The sequence below is a fragment of the Spodoptera frugiperda genome, chromosome 27 (assembly GCF_023101765.2).
Source record: "Spodoptera frugiperda isolate SF20-4 chromosome 27, AGI-APGP_CSIRO_Sfru_2.0, whole genome shotgun sequence".
Taxonomy (NCBI): domain Eukaryota; kingdom Metazoa; phylum Arthropoda; class Insecta; order Lepidoptera; family Noctuidae; genus Spodoptera; species Spodoptera frugiperda.
In genome coordinates this window covers 9,342,476-9,358,421 of record NC_064238.1, presented here as the reverse complement: position 1 = coordinate 9,358,421, position 15,946 = coordinate 9,342,476, and the positions used below count along the sequence as shown (strand labels likewise).

The 15,946-nt window shown below is 35.0% G+C and overlaps 2 protein-coding genes across 2 annotated transcripts; one reads left to right on the top strand and one right to left on the bottom strand.

The window, feature by feature from the left end:
* Positions 1-56: 56 nt before the first annotated feature.
* On the bottom strand, positions 57-10,786 carry LOC118263371 (ubiquitin-protein ligase E3A). The gene is made up of 16 exons (XM_035575309.2): positions 10,552-10,786; positions 10,115-10,328; positions 8,800-8,930; positions 8,123-8,277; positions 6,126-6,305; positions 5,701-5,816; positions 5,235-5,451; positions 4,523-4,692; positions 3,978-4,143; positions 3,543-3,677; positions 3,091-3,293; positions 2,342-2,523; positions 1,827-1,995; positions 1,255-1,422; positions 865-1,020; positions 57-476 (listed from the first exon to the last, which is right to left on the bottom strand). Exons 1-16 carry the CDS (start codon positions 10,584-10,586, stop codon positions 138-140), a joined length of 2,736 nt encoding a protein of 911 aa, XP_035431202.1. The 5' UTR covers positions 10,587-10,786; the 3' UTR covers positions 57-137.
* A 323-nt stretch (positions 10,787-11,109) lies between these two features.
* LOC118263372 (retinal rod rhodopsin-sensitive cGMP 3',5'-cyclic phosphodiesterase subunit delta) lies at positions 11,110-15,738 on the top strand. Its single transcript, XM_050705224.1, has 5 exons — positions 11,110-11,348; positions 12,642-12,673; positions 12,960-13,111; positions 13,557-13,693; positions 14,217-15,738. Exons 1-5 carry the CDS (start codon positions 11,278-11,280, stop codon positions 14,296-14,298), a joined length of 474 nt encoding a protein of 157 aa, XP_050561181.1. The 5' UTR covers positions 11,110-11,277; the 3' UTR covers positions 14,299-15,738.
* The last annotated feature ends 208 nt before the right edge of the window (positions 15,739-15,946 follow it).

Genomic DNA, 15,946 nt, shown 5'->3' with positions numbered 1-15,946 from the left:
AGTCTCAAAACAACAACAGGCAGATAGCCTTATTTTACAAAATGAAACAAAAATCGTGTATAAATAAAACAAACTTTATTCATGAATGTTACAAAGACCAGTAATGGCTTACAACAACGCTGGTTTGTTCACAGTTATTAAAGCAATCCGAAGCCTTTGGAGTAGCTTATGGCTTTCATCAGTCTGTCTTGTAGTTTGTCCTTCGTTTCATATTCTGGGAGTAGAAGGACGTTGAAGCATGTATGAGCGGTCGGTAGACGGTCGCAGTCTGGTCCATTTCTTGCGATGACGAGTTTAAGGTGGCTAAGCCCCCCCACTGGTACACGATCGGACCCAGTTGTAAACTCCAGCAGTTTGCGTTTATCGTCTAGTGATAGACTGTGTACGACACTCCAGAAGTCCTTTATTGTTTGTGACTCTGCCGTGTAGCCGCCGTCATACTCTGTCGATTTCTCTAGCTCGCTGAAGTCCAAATTCTGTAATGAAATGTGATGATATAAGTAATGTTGCTGCTATAACATTTTGTGTAGAATGGTCAAAATAGTTGGGCATCTATTTATCGTCTTACAGTTTTGATATTCAACTAGCAGAATAATGACGGCTTTTCATGGAACACACCTAATTTAGGAAGGTTGTTTTTTCAAAAGAGAATCATCAGCAGCAAAGTGGACGTTACTTATGAATTATGATCATTATTCTTAATGTCAATGCAAAAGTTATACAAAAGTAAAACAATTAAAAGTTCATGTAAAAACTGGAGCTAGGACATTTTACATTAGGAGAATGACAACTTTCATCCAATTTAAAAAAAAGGTTTCTGATTGTTTTTGTTTCTAAAAATTATTTAGAAAATTCTCTACATACCTTGCTACCACAGACTAGCATCTCGACCTCTTCAGGCCGGAACAGCGCGGCCAGTGGACTCTCATCAGTGACCATCAAGAAGCCACGCCTGAACGCCTTGAACTGTGTCTCCACTGACTCGTTTAACAAGAAGTCCGCGTACATTTCTACAAACTCCTGAAATACAAAAAATAAATATGGTTACTAAGATGAAAACTGTAGCATAAAACTAATGTGTGACAGAATTAACAAAATTAATTATTGTTCATTAAGAAGACTTTAACAAAGTAATAGCTATCGTGAGATATACTGATTTCTTTAAGCTCCGGTTGAGCTCGAAACTAGTCGGGCTGCAGAAATTACGAGGATCGCAATAAAAATTTATTTACATTATAAAAATAAACAACTTACCCTTTTATTTTCCTGTGTAACGAATATATTGTCTCCATCCTCTTTTAGATCATGGAAAACAGCATTGCCGAATACGTCTGTGTACCAAATCCTAAACGTCTGATAATATACTTCTTCTAAATCTTCGCCGGTGTAATCGAGCATGTCTTTTAAGCCGTTGTATAATATCTGAAACAATAAAAAGAGATAAGGTTGGGGAAAAATCACAAAATCATAATATAGTTTGTTTCTAAAGATTAGCAAAAAAATTGTCAAGTAAGCCAAACACAATTTAAAGGTTCCTTTACAAGAAATAACTCAGAATAGTTCATTTTGAAACCCAAAATAGCAATATAAAATATTAATAAGACAAAAGAGGTAAATCTAATTTAACTAAAAACACCCGTTTTGCTCACGTATTATTAATGGAAAAAAGCTCTACTAGTTTCGAGTCACAGAGGGACTCTTCATCATGAGCAGCGTGTACAGTACGTAAGTAAACAGTGATTTTTAGGTTAGGTAAATCTAATCAAGAATTCGAAAGTCATTTAAGATAAGATTATGATAAATCAACAATATCAAAGTTTACTTACGGGATTCCAATCAGCTAAATCTTCAAAAGATCCCTTCTTGCCCATAAGTTTCCTATATACAACCATGGGGAAATTGACCGCTAGTATAACGTTATTGTAAATAGCTAGACCAAGTACTATGCCGATTAACGTGAACTGCGCCTCGGTTTCAAATGATGTCATATTGAACCTGAAAAATAATTGTAAAATTAGTTTTTATTACAAATAGCGTAGGGTTCTACTATGAAAGATTTTTAAATAAGACTAGTACTAATATGAAACTTATCGATTCGTACCAACGAACAAACAAAGAAACAGACCAAAATCTCAATTTCTAATTTATTTTTAAAAATAAATCTCCGAAAAGTTCGTGTAAGGAAACTAGACCACGGTTTTTAGGTATTTAAAAATCAAAATGGGTCGCTTAATTTACTATGGAGAATTGATTTAACGCAGAAAGTTGAAGAACCTATTCCAAGCAGCTCAAAATAAATTATTTATTGCTTACTTATTATAGTAATGTATAGGTAACTTACCACACAGTTTGCGAGTCCGGACGATGAGTGAACATGCCATAGTCAGGGTTGAAGATTTCCTCAACAATTAACTGGAAGAACTCCTTGGAGACTCCGCCCTCGTCCACGCCCTGTTCCCCTTCAAACTCGACCACCAATTGCTTTTTTAGATCCAAAGCTCGCTCCATGGCTACCATTTCCAACTGAAAAACAAAATAAATTATTAAAAAACGCTGTAGATATGGATAATTGATAAGGATGAAAACAATTGACTAACGGCGCATTCCAATAACCTACCTATCGGTAGATTTTGACACATTTTGTATGGAGCTTATGTCAAAATTCTACCTCTGGTAGGCAAATCTACCGATAGGTAGATTATAGGAATGCGCCGTAATAGTAATAGTTTGGGTAGAGAGGTCTTTGCTCTGAAGTGGGACGATTATGGCTGATATCTATCTATCTATCTTTCCAATGGTAATAGCAAATCTTAGCTAATTAAAATCAAAAAGCTATTAGACTTTAACCTACACTAAAGCCTCTAATAGTACGAATACTGAAATGACCCATATTATTACGACCTTAAATGTTTACAAATAATTGGATAAGTTAACTTTTTGGAATTGATTCTAGATAAAACTTTAGACAGTTGTAAAATCGAAACAATGTCTTGCTGAACACTACTTTCCTTATAGAAATGTCTATAAAACGCACATGTAATTTAAACCCTATTACCAACCACAAAAGACTTAAATTACAAAAACACTCACCCCAACTAAAGCATCATCGATGATATGAGTTCGTCGGACTTTGAGCCTAAGGAAAGGCATGGGCGGCGCTGCGCCTACGACGGCGTGTAGCAACGACACGCGACGTTCCGAGTACATTCGGATTCTGTTCTCATAGTACAGGCCGAGAGATTTCGTGGCCACCGTCAGTATAAACGGGTACCTTAGGAACGCGAATTTTTTTCCTAGAACGAAAGAAACATATGATTAAATAAATGATAAAGTTAACAGAAATAGACGTTCATTAGAAATTACGTTTAAATGACGTCAATAACTTTTCAATATTGTTTTTGCACTCACTAGATGGCGTTACTATCGTTTTAAGTCTTACCAGTCCAAAAACTAAGTTTATGGAATCGGATACTATGATTTCACTGTTTAATAATATATTATGCAAAAAATTACTCTAATTATAATGTTGTAAGTTAACTCACCTTTATTAATTTCCGTCTTATAGTTTCCGAAGTCTATGTCCATTTCAATTGTATCACTAAGAGGCTCGTTGTAGAACTCCTCGAATGGCAAGTATGGTTTTCTAGCATCTAATACATTAATATCTAATTCAATGGCTGAAACAAAACAAAAACACTGTTAATATAAAATACAATAAACCAAGACATAAAAGGAAAAGACAGAAATATTGATTTAAAAAATGAAAAAGTTATAAAAGAACAACTTTCAATTTAAAAGGAACTTTAACAACTACTAAACAGAGTTTAAATTAAAATAACACGATTTTTATGCAAAAGGTAAGAAATATTTACTTATCTTTACAAAAAAATTCGAAAAGCAACTTTAACAACTACCAAACAAAGTTCAAATTACAATAAAACGAGATTAAACAGCAAAAATATGAACTAGTAACGTACCTAGGGGGTCATCGGGCTGCAACTGTTTCGAGGCCTTCATGGAACTCGGTGGGTACAGGTCTAGCACGTTCTCGAACGGGTCTTGTTGACTGGCGATCACTATGGGCTCTTCCCGTAAAGTATTTGACTCCATCGAACCGGCCAACATGTTAGCGTAGTACACTATCTGTGAATTTTAACAGGGATGTGTAAGTTTGATTAGAATTTTGGATAAAAATTATAAATCTTCAAAATGGGAGCATAAATGTACATTTGCGAGAGTCATGTTCTATAAATCTTGAAAGGGTGAACAGAAACGCACATATGCGAGAGTAGTGTTTTTAAGCCCTAATGCATATTTGCATCGTCGCTTTACGTTACAATTTCTTTAATCACATTATTGAAACAAGAGTTATTTATTCTTTAGTGACCTCTATCTATAAAATCTTAATAAATTGGATAAAATCTAAACAAACATTTGATCAAATAGGTAAGGCGATACAAATAAAAATCTGAAGGACATTACACTAAATTTTAACAATTAGTAAAAGCAAATAGAACCTTACCTTCATAAATTTGGTTGCCATAGTGACAACCTCGTCATCTTGCAGCTGGAACTGCCTGGTGTAGTTGGTGGATATGACCCTCAGCGTGATGAGTTGCTGCAAAGTCTCCAATATGTGACGCAAGCTGTCCTTGCAGTGCTGTGCCCAGATGCGCGCCAGCCGTGCTTTACCTGGAAAGTATTACATAAGTTAACACTCAGTTTTAAAACTACATAGTATTATAAAGAGTTCACTAATTGAATCTATTGTCAGGACAATCTATAAACTTATAAATAGCTAGGTTAGCTATAGCTAGTTAGCTATATATAGCTAACCAACATTGGTGGAGTGACGATATCAAAAGTTGTCGAAAGAAAACTGGCTAGTGATGATGTTTCAATAAATATAAAGGATACATTGTTTACTCAGTATTACTGTATTCAGTATGAGCTCGAAAATTAACTAAACGATTTAAATGACTCTAGAATCTCAGACAGATTATAGTCCAGATAGCTTAATACTAGTTTTACGTTTAACGAGATTGAAACGAGCGCGTTCGGCGCTCTAATTGGTTGGTTCATTCGCGCTAGCCAATCAGAGCGCCGAATGCGCTCTCGTTTCGTTTTCGTTCAACGTAAAGCAAACTGGTACGAAGGCCACATGGGCTACTTTGTATTCTGAAAAAACGGCCGAAGCCACTGACAAGTATTGAACACTACTCAATATTCCTTACCTTTAAGGGGTAAATGTTCAGCCGCCTGGCATAGAGCTGGTAGTGCTATCTCAAGATAGTCGCTGCATCCAAGGTCTGGCACTTCGAAGGCGATCACAAAGCAGTTGACCACATCTTCTATGCTCATCTTCTTTGTTATTCGTAAGTCTATGCACATATTGTCAGCTAAAGTTTTCAGCGACGTCACTAACGCTGAGCTATAATATTCGGATGGCACCTGAAAACAAGGGTAATATTCATTAATTAAGTATTCTTAATAATGTACATAAATTACGTGAAGTAATTGAGAAAAGCTCCACTAGTTTATAAGACGTATAATATGTATTTATTTAAAAAAAATTGTTCAACTTTGACCAAATGTAAAATTTCTCACTGGATTCAGTCAAAAATGGTTGTTTAGAAAAATAGTCTCGAGAATAATATCAACAAGTCCAACAAGAATCGAATAAAAAAGTGTCACACTTACTTTGGCAAGGTATTGAAAAGCTCTACGACACGAGGCGACGTCCAGTTCAGGCCCCGCCACGCTATCCACGTCTTTATCCGGATCACTCGATAAACACATTGCTTTTGATTCCTTATCTGAAAAAGAAAATAATTTTATTTAGCGATAACTTCACCAGATGATCAAAATATACACCATACTCAAACCCTGGTTGAAACAACGATTTGAACACATACGGAATCGAACACTTAATAGGTAGTAGCCGGTCCTCCTGCTATTAAGCCCACCATTCAGACAAATTAGTTTAAATCTTAACTAAAGTTACGGACACTTCCATCAGAAATGAAAAGGCGCAGTACTCAGACTACGGATGTCCGTCTATAGTAGACGTCAAGCAGCCCGTAACTTTGTAACTTAGTATAAAAAAATTGGTAAAAGAAACTCACCATCTTTCATTTTAACATCCTCGTCGCTATTCGCAGCTGCCTTGCTGGCAAAACACCTCGCGAGTATGGCTGGTTGTGTGAACGCCTCCCCGAGAGCCCTGATCAGAGGCTCCCGGACTTTATTCTGGAGACACTCCTCACATAGCTCATACATACGCTCTTCCGTCAATGGGGCACCATCTGCAAGGTGGATATTTTCCATGTCTTCTAAAAACGCCGCCATTAAAATCTCCAGCCGACGGACCACCGTATACGCTCTTGGATGACTCATTACGATAGGTAAAGTACAAAATAAATTGACTTAAAATGTATAATATCACTATAGAAGTGTACTGAGTGGGATCAGGAACACGAATAAGTTATATTGGTGGTCAATGGAGTTTAAATACAAATTTCTCTTAATATGAAAGTAATTACCTAATTATTTTTTTAATGTAGTGATTAACGTTTGAAAATATTTCAATAGAATCATTTGTCAAACAATAGATACTTAGCAAATGAGTTAGGATTATTGTCATTAGGATAATTAGCGAATATATTAATAATAGCAATAAATGAATGGTCATTACTAATTGATACATTATTAGGGCTAATTGTTACAAATTAACAACTAATATTTTACATTTGTTAACATATTATGAAATTGTAAATAATCAATTGATTATTACTACTATTTTTCTTAATTACTTCGGGCGCAACTTATAAAACAACGAATAAAGGATAATATAACACTATATGCAGATGAAATTAAATTGCGACACAAGTTTTATGGTAATTGATTAATCACCATAAACATCTACTAAAATGTTAAAACACTTAATTAACAATAAATAACAGCCTAAATTATCGAGTCCATAAGTACCGCATAATGTAACGCATGTGATTTTTAGACATTTGCGAATATCTATCCGCGAATGCAAATACCTGCCGGCTTTCGCGAATGTGAATATTAACTTAAAAATTTGGATCAATTTGTGTTTGGCATTATTCTAGTAGTTTACTTGGCATGCAAGTCGTAGCACAGATTTTTTATTGTTTTCATCTACATACTTCTACTCTGATCAAAGTAGACATCAAATTAGTAATAAAATAATATAAATTAGGGAAGAGTTGAATTGAATTCAATATTAGGAATCAAGTGTCAAAAGTTGCTTCGTGTGCGTCGAAAGTTATTTGGAATTAAACGTCCATATCATGCAATTAAAAAAATATTGTCTGCCCCTCAATACTCCATCACAAGAACAGTTCATGGACTAGGCCTACAGGAGAAACCACGTCAAAAAAAGCGCCTTGAAGGTAGACTACTGTGAAAAAGTGCGTACGTGACATATTATATAACGTGATTCTTGGAATCATAATACTTTAAAAATAGCGATTCCTGGAAAAATAATTATGAAAAATTGCCAATTTTAAGAAAATAAAGCCTTGATATGTTTAGCTTTAACTCAAAATAACTTTTTGAGGCACAGGTGATGGTATCTGTTGGAACTTAGTAAATTCATATCCTCTATTGAATTTACAATTTTTTAAAACTTCAGTTTTATAAAATGTTAGACGATTCGCAATATTCGTATTGAAAAAAGTGTGTCGTTATCCGCTAATGCAAATGCGAATGTTTGTTACATCACTAGTGTCTACATATCTAGCGTAAATTAAAAAAATAATAAAGGGTGCGTTTATTACAGGAGAACAGTTCCACACCGTACGCAAACCGTGGATTTCAGGACAAAAATAGTTAATTATTGAATTATTCTCTTTTTCAGTCGAGTTATACCGTAAAACAGGGTGAATAGAATTCAAAGGGAGAATAGATACAGGAGTCTTATAGCAAGACAACTAGTTAAGGTTTCTATTTAATTGTTGCCATCAATTAAATTCCATTGCTCTTCTATTGGTGTGCTCTGGGCCTAGGTTCAAATTTATCGGCGAGTTCTATTACAGTGACTATTACGATACCCGTGGGGTGAGTAGGAATGGTGGGTTAGTATAATACTTACTGTTATGACTACGACTTTTGGATTCTTCTTGGTGAGATACATTATGACTAGTTTGTGGTTCCTCCTCCTTGGATGTGCTCTCCCTCGCGTTGCTGGAGGGCTGGGCCTCTTTGTCCTTGTTATCATCCTTGTCCTTTGAAGTGTTACATGTTGTCCTACACAAAATATGGAAATAGGCGTCATTTTTAATTAGATTATTTTTTGAAGCTTCAATGGATTAGTTTAATTGTGAAAGAGGCTTGCTTCGGCGTGAAAGAGACGACACAATCGGAGTGATACCAAGGCCATACAGAAAATCGAACTTTTCAAGGCTACCCAAAATAAGTCTTGATGTCCTTAGATATGCTTAAAAAGCCGAGACATCCCTAAGGCGCCCGTCTGAAGCAGCCCTCAGCCGCTCAAAATAACAGTAAGGCGCCCAAGTTTTACAAAGGCGCACCGATTGCCAGTGCAAGTGGGTGCCAGGCTTTAAGAACTCTATGTAATACAGGGTGAACCTACTGTTAATACAGACTGCATAGTTTTACTTAGAAACTTTCGAAAAACCGAAAAATCACTAGTTAATGTCTATTTTTCGAACTCGGGAATCAACCTAATTGTGAGTGATCATCACTTAACTAAAGTTGCTATAGTTTAATAGATATATTTATAGGAGGCAATATATTACGTTCACTTACCCAGCACTAGAGTCACAGCCACTAGCCTCCGTGCGAGGGACTTTGTTAGGGAGTGTGTCACAAAGGCGAGCCTCTTTATAGAACAGTTTTATGGCTTCCGCAGCTGCCTCATTTGGTGATAAGTTTCTGGCCTGCAAATAGTTAGAATGTACAATAAATAATCATATCATAAAAAGAAAATATTTTTAGTCAAAGATTTCCATTAAATTATAACTATAGAAGTGAAGACCACTTTTGAAAGTCAGACAATATGGGAAAAGTTACTCAATTCTTCATTTTAATCATATTAGCAAAGTTTGGAATACATAGTATTATTGCATAGCCTAACCAGAAATAAGTAGCATATTTACAAATAAATTTTAACGCAGGGTTTCTGAAATTCTGGGTCGTGAACCATTAGTGGGTCAGAAGTGAATTTTTAGTGGGCCTTGTCTGTAGAAAGACATACTAACCAATAATTCTGTATTTTATTTTTCATATTGGTAAAGGTTTAATTCTCTGAGTTTAGGAACTTAATTTAGATAGGTTTTAATCCAGACTAGTTTGAGAACCATTGTGTTAAAGCATTAAAAAACAGCAGTTAAAATAAAATAACATTTCAGGTGTAAACTGCCTTTGAGTATAGACCCAAACAACCATCATATTTTGTAAAAAAACAAATGAAAGGTGCTCCTCAAGGAACAATGGAAGGAAGGAAAGAGACAATGACCTCTGAGTTTGTTTTTCTTCTCAGAATAGTCTGTTAGGAAATGCCGACCTAATCTAGATTTATTTATAATTTTTGATGTGTAAAAGTGCTCTTTTGTAGCCTATTTAGAGAAAAATATAAATCATTTCATTTCATCATATCGAACCTTCTTTCATTCTTACATTGACACTAACATTCCACCAATTAGAATCAGCTGTTGTTGTCTATGAGTCACTTAGTAATGGTGGATTTTGTATGTACCCACATTACATAGATTACACAATCAATAATGAACATTGTTTATTATTGTGAAATAGACTATATATAAAACACAAAATTGAGAGAAAATAAATAAATAGTATTTTCTAATAAGAATATTAAAAGTTAATAATTTTCTCATATTAGTAAATTATCATTGCACAACATTAGATCAAAGTGATAACAATCTGCATAATGTTATGTTATCAAATAAATAATTCGGACTTATAAAACTGCTGTTTCTGAAACTTGAATGTCAATGTTATTGTAATTCAGTTTGTCGATTTTTAAACTGGCTATTTGTTTTTCTTTTGAGATAAATGAAAATGTAAACAAACAAGACAATGGGTGTTGGGTAGTGATGATTACCTCTCCACTTGATGCACAGTATTGATTGTCGCAGTTTGGATTGCCGCAGCCATCCAATAGCTGGTAGAAATACCTCTCGATCAGCTGTCTAGCGGCAGCACGCTTCATAATGTCTTCAGTACGACTGGTTACTGCACCAGAACATAAACTTGTCGTAGGCTCCTCCTCACTACTATTCGGGGCTGGATTTTTTGACGATGATGCTTCGCTCCCCCTTCAAATACACACACAAATATTGTACTCGATTCCTCCTGCCGATGCGACGCAATTTCAATACAAAACAAAGAACGAAAATAGCAAGTAATGCCTAACCTAACCTTTGTTATTATTACGCATCAACTAATGACGTTCTCTAATCCAATCACAAAATCTTAGTTTCCTATGTACTAGCAGAGATGAACTGTTTTTTTTTACACAAAATATCACAACAAAATTACCTTGAAGCTTCGTCAGTTTCGCTTTTCGAGTTCATAGAAATTAATGCGCTCCAATTCAAAACAACCCCTAATCGACACGTTACATAAATGCAGTTGAATTAATATGTACATTCGCCAGATAACTAGTCTCTTTATTGTTTTATTGAATTACACAGCAGGTATACAAAAATACCAACAACTGTTCTATTCTCTTCCATTCTATTCTATTTTCTGTCAATTTAGTCTACCATTTTGATTTTACACATTACGTTACACGCTAAATAATATTCATTTACTACTGTAAATTCAAAAATGATTGGCTCATTTGGGCATCTATTACTTTAAGGCCATTTAGTTGTATTATTTTGACCAATGACTTTATCTTTTTATAGACATAATCATTTTTAATTACCGATAATTTATATAATAAGTAATTGTATTGACAGTTAATCATTTATCGTGAAATGGAATGTACTGACAGCACCAAAAAGATTTGGTGAAAAACTTTACTGGCTTAAAATACTCGAAGTCAAGGCATAAAAAACATAAACCGGAGGACGGAACTTTGCTCTTCATTCATTTCATATTTCATTTCACCTCTGACATTTAAGGGTTGAAGGCACTTGATTTTCTGTCATTTTTTGTTGTGACTTGTGTAAGTTTTGTTGTGCTAAAAACTAAATTACAAAAATATTGATTCAAATCAAGATTTCTGTCGTGTAATCGAGTTTTAAATAAGTTGTAACAATGACGGAGGTTTTACCAGCTGAAGAAAACAGAGAAGACCGTGTGGCATCCATTCTAAAAGGCTTTCAAGTGTAAGTATCCTTTTTCTATAGAAATATTCAATATGTTGCGTGACTAGGTGCTATTATCACAACTATTTTCAAAGAGCCTCGTTAGTGAATTTTTCTTATACATGTTAATAAATAATGCTTTGCATTATACCGTTTTTAGATCTAAAAATATCAATTTGAAAACTTGTGACTTGTTCAGCTTCATACCTTGGCTCAAGGACTCATACAGTATGAATATCATAACGTTGTGGTCTTTATTGATTTGAAAAATGTGTCTTAATTAATATCTACAACCAATGTCTTCATCTAAATACCACAAATCAACACAAGATGCCTTGTTCAGCTTTTACTCCAACACCATTAAAAATACCACATGTGTGACAAAAGCAAGCAATACCTAGTGAATGGATTGCATGTGGTAATTTCCTTGACAAAAATGCTAAAGAATTTAAAGGGAGATCCATTTCTTATATTAGTTTCAATTATGGATTTCAAAATAACACTTGTTCAAAATAACAATGTTGCATGTTGTTATGTTATTTTCTTGGACAATAATAATATCAGTACACAGTTCCACACTTAAAAAATGCTATGTGATTGATAGAGAACTAATTCTTAGGATGCTTTTCCACCAGAGATGTGCTATGCTATGTGTCTGTGGATGCATTTGGCTTCCACTAATCATATTCTTTGGTACACATAGATTAGTTTTGGTAGAAACGGACACAGCCAAGCTATGTTTTTATATGGAAATATATGTGCTATAGATGCATACTATGGATGTGTGCTATGGATCTCCCTACTATCAAGACCTTGTATACTTGAGCTGCACATCTTCTTTGCACTTACATATCTTAGTATCAGTTTAAACTGTCACATAGTTTAGCTATTACATCTTCATAGGGTATCTGAATAGCACATTACGGGTGGTAAATCACCACGCTCAGTCTTTTTGAGAGAGATCCATTACTTAAAAATGTTGGGTGTTTAAATTTTCTTGAAAAAAAATAACTGATAAACAGTTTCATATGGGAAAATTGCTAAAGGATCGAGAGAGATCCACTTCTTACACTAGTTATTGACTATGACAATAAAAATACCACATATGTGACAGAAACAATAAGTTTAAAATGCTGCATGTGTTAATTATCTTGAAAAAGAAAACAAGTGACTAGGAAAACACCAATCAGGGGCCTTAGCCTGGTCTTAGTAATGGTCGATCACCGACCATTCTGACACAATTGTAATAGCAGACTAATGCGCCAGTTATTTTGACACATATTTACTAAATATAAAATGTATTTTTTTTTACAGAAACTGGATGAATTTGCGAGATGCAGATACTGGTGAGTATAAGCGCTCTAAAGCTCTGTTATATTTTTTTCTAATTCAGTTCCAATATGTGCCATAATTCGTTTTTTCTATGTTGGAGTGTGCCCAGTTTCTAAGTTACACACATACATATCGTCACTCCTTTAATCCCCAAAGGGGTATGCAGTGGTGTACATTATGGCAAGTAATACCACTGACAGTTTCTGAGTTAACCAAATAAATATTGAAATTGTAAATCTACATCAAGTGTATTATAAAATAAGCGTTATTTTGTAAATTAATTTATTCTATCTATTCCAGGCAAGATCCTTTGGCAGAATAGCGAAGACATGTCAAACCCTGACATAGAGCATGAGGCTCGCGTGCCCAAGCGCATCCTGAAGTGCCGCGTCGTGTCCCGGGAAATGAACTTCAGCTCCATAGAGTCTATGGACCGGTTCCGTTTAGAACAGGTACTGTGTAACCACTTGTGTATATTATATTAAGGAATCACTGAATGTGTTAATACTCAAGTGTAAATCTCGAGAACAGCTGAACTATTTAGCTAACTCGGGTTTTGTTAGGTTTGTTTGTTATAGTTTGTTGTGGTGGACCCAACTATATGCTATGGCAAATTAACTTTTACAACTGTGCACACTGTGAAATTACTTATCGTCTCTGCAGTTTTACAATACGCCAATACAATTCAAAACACATTTGTTATTGCTGAGAATTTAAGAAACGGAAAGGAATATTTAACTGACTTCATAAAATGTTTGTAAGGAAATAGTGTTTGGGATTAAACTAAAGATACTTCTTTTACCTTATAAGTCTATTTCTGAGAAGTTTACTTCTTAGATAGGTAATCTTCTCAGAAATAAGAACCCTTTTTTAATATAAATGTTTTAACATTTTCAGAAAGTCCTATTCAAAGGGCGATGCTTGGAGGAATGGTTTTTTGAGTTTGGCTTCGTGATCCGCAATTCTACAAACACGTGGCAGTCAGTTATCGAGTCTGCTCCCGAATCTCAGATGATGCCGGCTAATGTTCTCAAGTGAGTAGCAATAGTACTTTTTTATGGGATAGTGGTCTATAGAGAAGAAGGCCTGATGGTAAGCAATAGACATCAGCCTAGGATACTTGCAACACCAGATTCTTTGAATCAGAGGTGTAATAAAATAAAATCTAATCAATTTTTTTTTAATGTCTATACTAGTTGTCTTTTTTATGGTATAAGCCGGTAAACGAGCAGACGGATCATTTGATGGTAAGCAATCGCCGCCGCCCATGGTCACCCGAAACACCAGAGGTGTTACAAGTGCGTTGTTGGTTTTTTTAGGGGTTAGGAATTTAAGGGTTGTTAGGGAATCAGGGTTGGGAATTGGGTTCACCCCATTGGGCATGCTATAACCACACTCATACAACGAAATACAACGCAAACGTTGTTTTATGTCGGTATTCTGTGCGATCGTGGTATCACTCAGTTCAAATCGGCCCATTCATGCCGAAGCATTGATCTCGGTCATGTATGTTAATAATTACGTATTTTACTAAAACATATTTTGTTTCTTTTCCAGTGGTAACGTCGTCATTGAAACAAAGTTTTTCGATGGAGATTTGCTGATCACAACATCACGCGTCCGGCTATTCTACGTGTAATAAGTAGGCACCACAAACAAAGCATTTACTAGTCAAACCTAATTTTAATGCATTTCCTCTACAACTCTATTTAGTTTGTTTATGGCCCATCACTTTACATCATATCTATTATCTATGGATTCGAAATCACAAGTGACCTTAAATTAGGTTTCGAAATTGGTCCCTACAGATTTTTAAGGGCTTACAAGTACTTTTAAAATCTAGAATAATGCATTCCTTTTACTTTTAAACTAATTGTTAATCTCAAATGACCTATGTAAGCCTTTGGAAATGGAAAAAGTCAATTGAAAACTATGTCTTAAGTACATACTGAATGTACACCTACCTATTTGTAATTTTGTATTATTTTTTATATAAGAAGCATTTCTCTAAGGTACCTATGTAATTGCTGTGAGTTTTTGTACTGTTATAATAGTAGTCAGTATTGGTTTTATTGTCCTACAATGTACTGCATCTCAAACCCGCTTTGTCTTAAAGCACTTTTAGAATAAATGATATTTTGTTAGAAAATATTGTGAATGTTTAGTATTACAAAATTTTGATCTGGTAAATAATGTATATCGAGCTAAAGAGATAAAAATAACTATATGTGTTTAGTACCGTCGGAATCACACATAACTATAGTCAGTTCACTTAGTACCAGTTTGCTTTACGTTGAACGAAACTAGAGCGCGTTCGGCTCTGATTGGTTGGTTCATTCGCGCCGGCCAATCAGAGCGTCGAACGCGTTCTCGTTCAATGTAAAGCAAACTCGTGTTAAGGCTTCTGGTCTGGACTTATACTTTCATATTTCATGTTTGGACATGATTCAGTAACAAACATACACATAAACTATCGCATTTATAATATTAATAAGAAATAATAATAAGATAGATTTACAAAATAAACAAATGAGACACAAGTTAATTACTCTTACTCTTTAGCTCGATGTATGGTATTTAATAGCCGATCTGAAATTAATAGCCGATCTCAATCTCAAGATCGATCTAGGACTCAATAGAATCAGGGGCGTAGCTAGCACTGTATCTGCTGTATCAATTATACAGGGCCATGGCCAACGTGCGTTCCGGAGATGCGGATTACCTAACGGGTTACCGGGGTTCCGGCTCAAAGCAGGAGTAGGAACGGGGTGGGTTTTAGTCAGTACTCACTCTCGCCTCACCCAAGGGGCGGGAGAAGTCATTGGATGAAACCTCCTCCCCCTCCCGCTTCTTCCCTCAACAGAACTAATGTCCAAAGTCTTTGGATTGAGATTGGTGACTAATTTCGACCGTTATTATATTTGTGGAATTATGTAGAAATACATCATTGGATTCTATAATTCAATCGTTAACATAATCATAATTGAAATTACAGGAAATTAAATATAATTAAATATATATTTATGAGTACTATAGTTTGTTAGAGTTTAAGTTTTAAATACACTTAGTAAGGTACGCATTTGTTGACTTTTTATTATTTTTTAATCATTAGCAACCTTCTTTATGACTTGTTCCCCTTTCCTTCCTTATTTCTGTGTGTGTGGCGCTGATCTCTTACCATCAAGCTAGCGACCTGCTAGTAAGGTTGTTAGCCTCGCCTAGTTCCCTTAAAAAAGACAATAATAATATTTCTATAAACTTTTAGCAGTAACTACAAAACTTTGTGT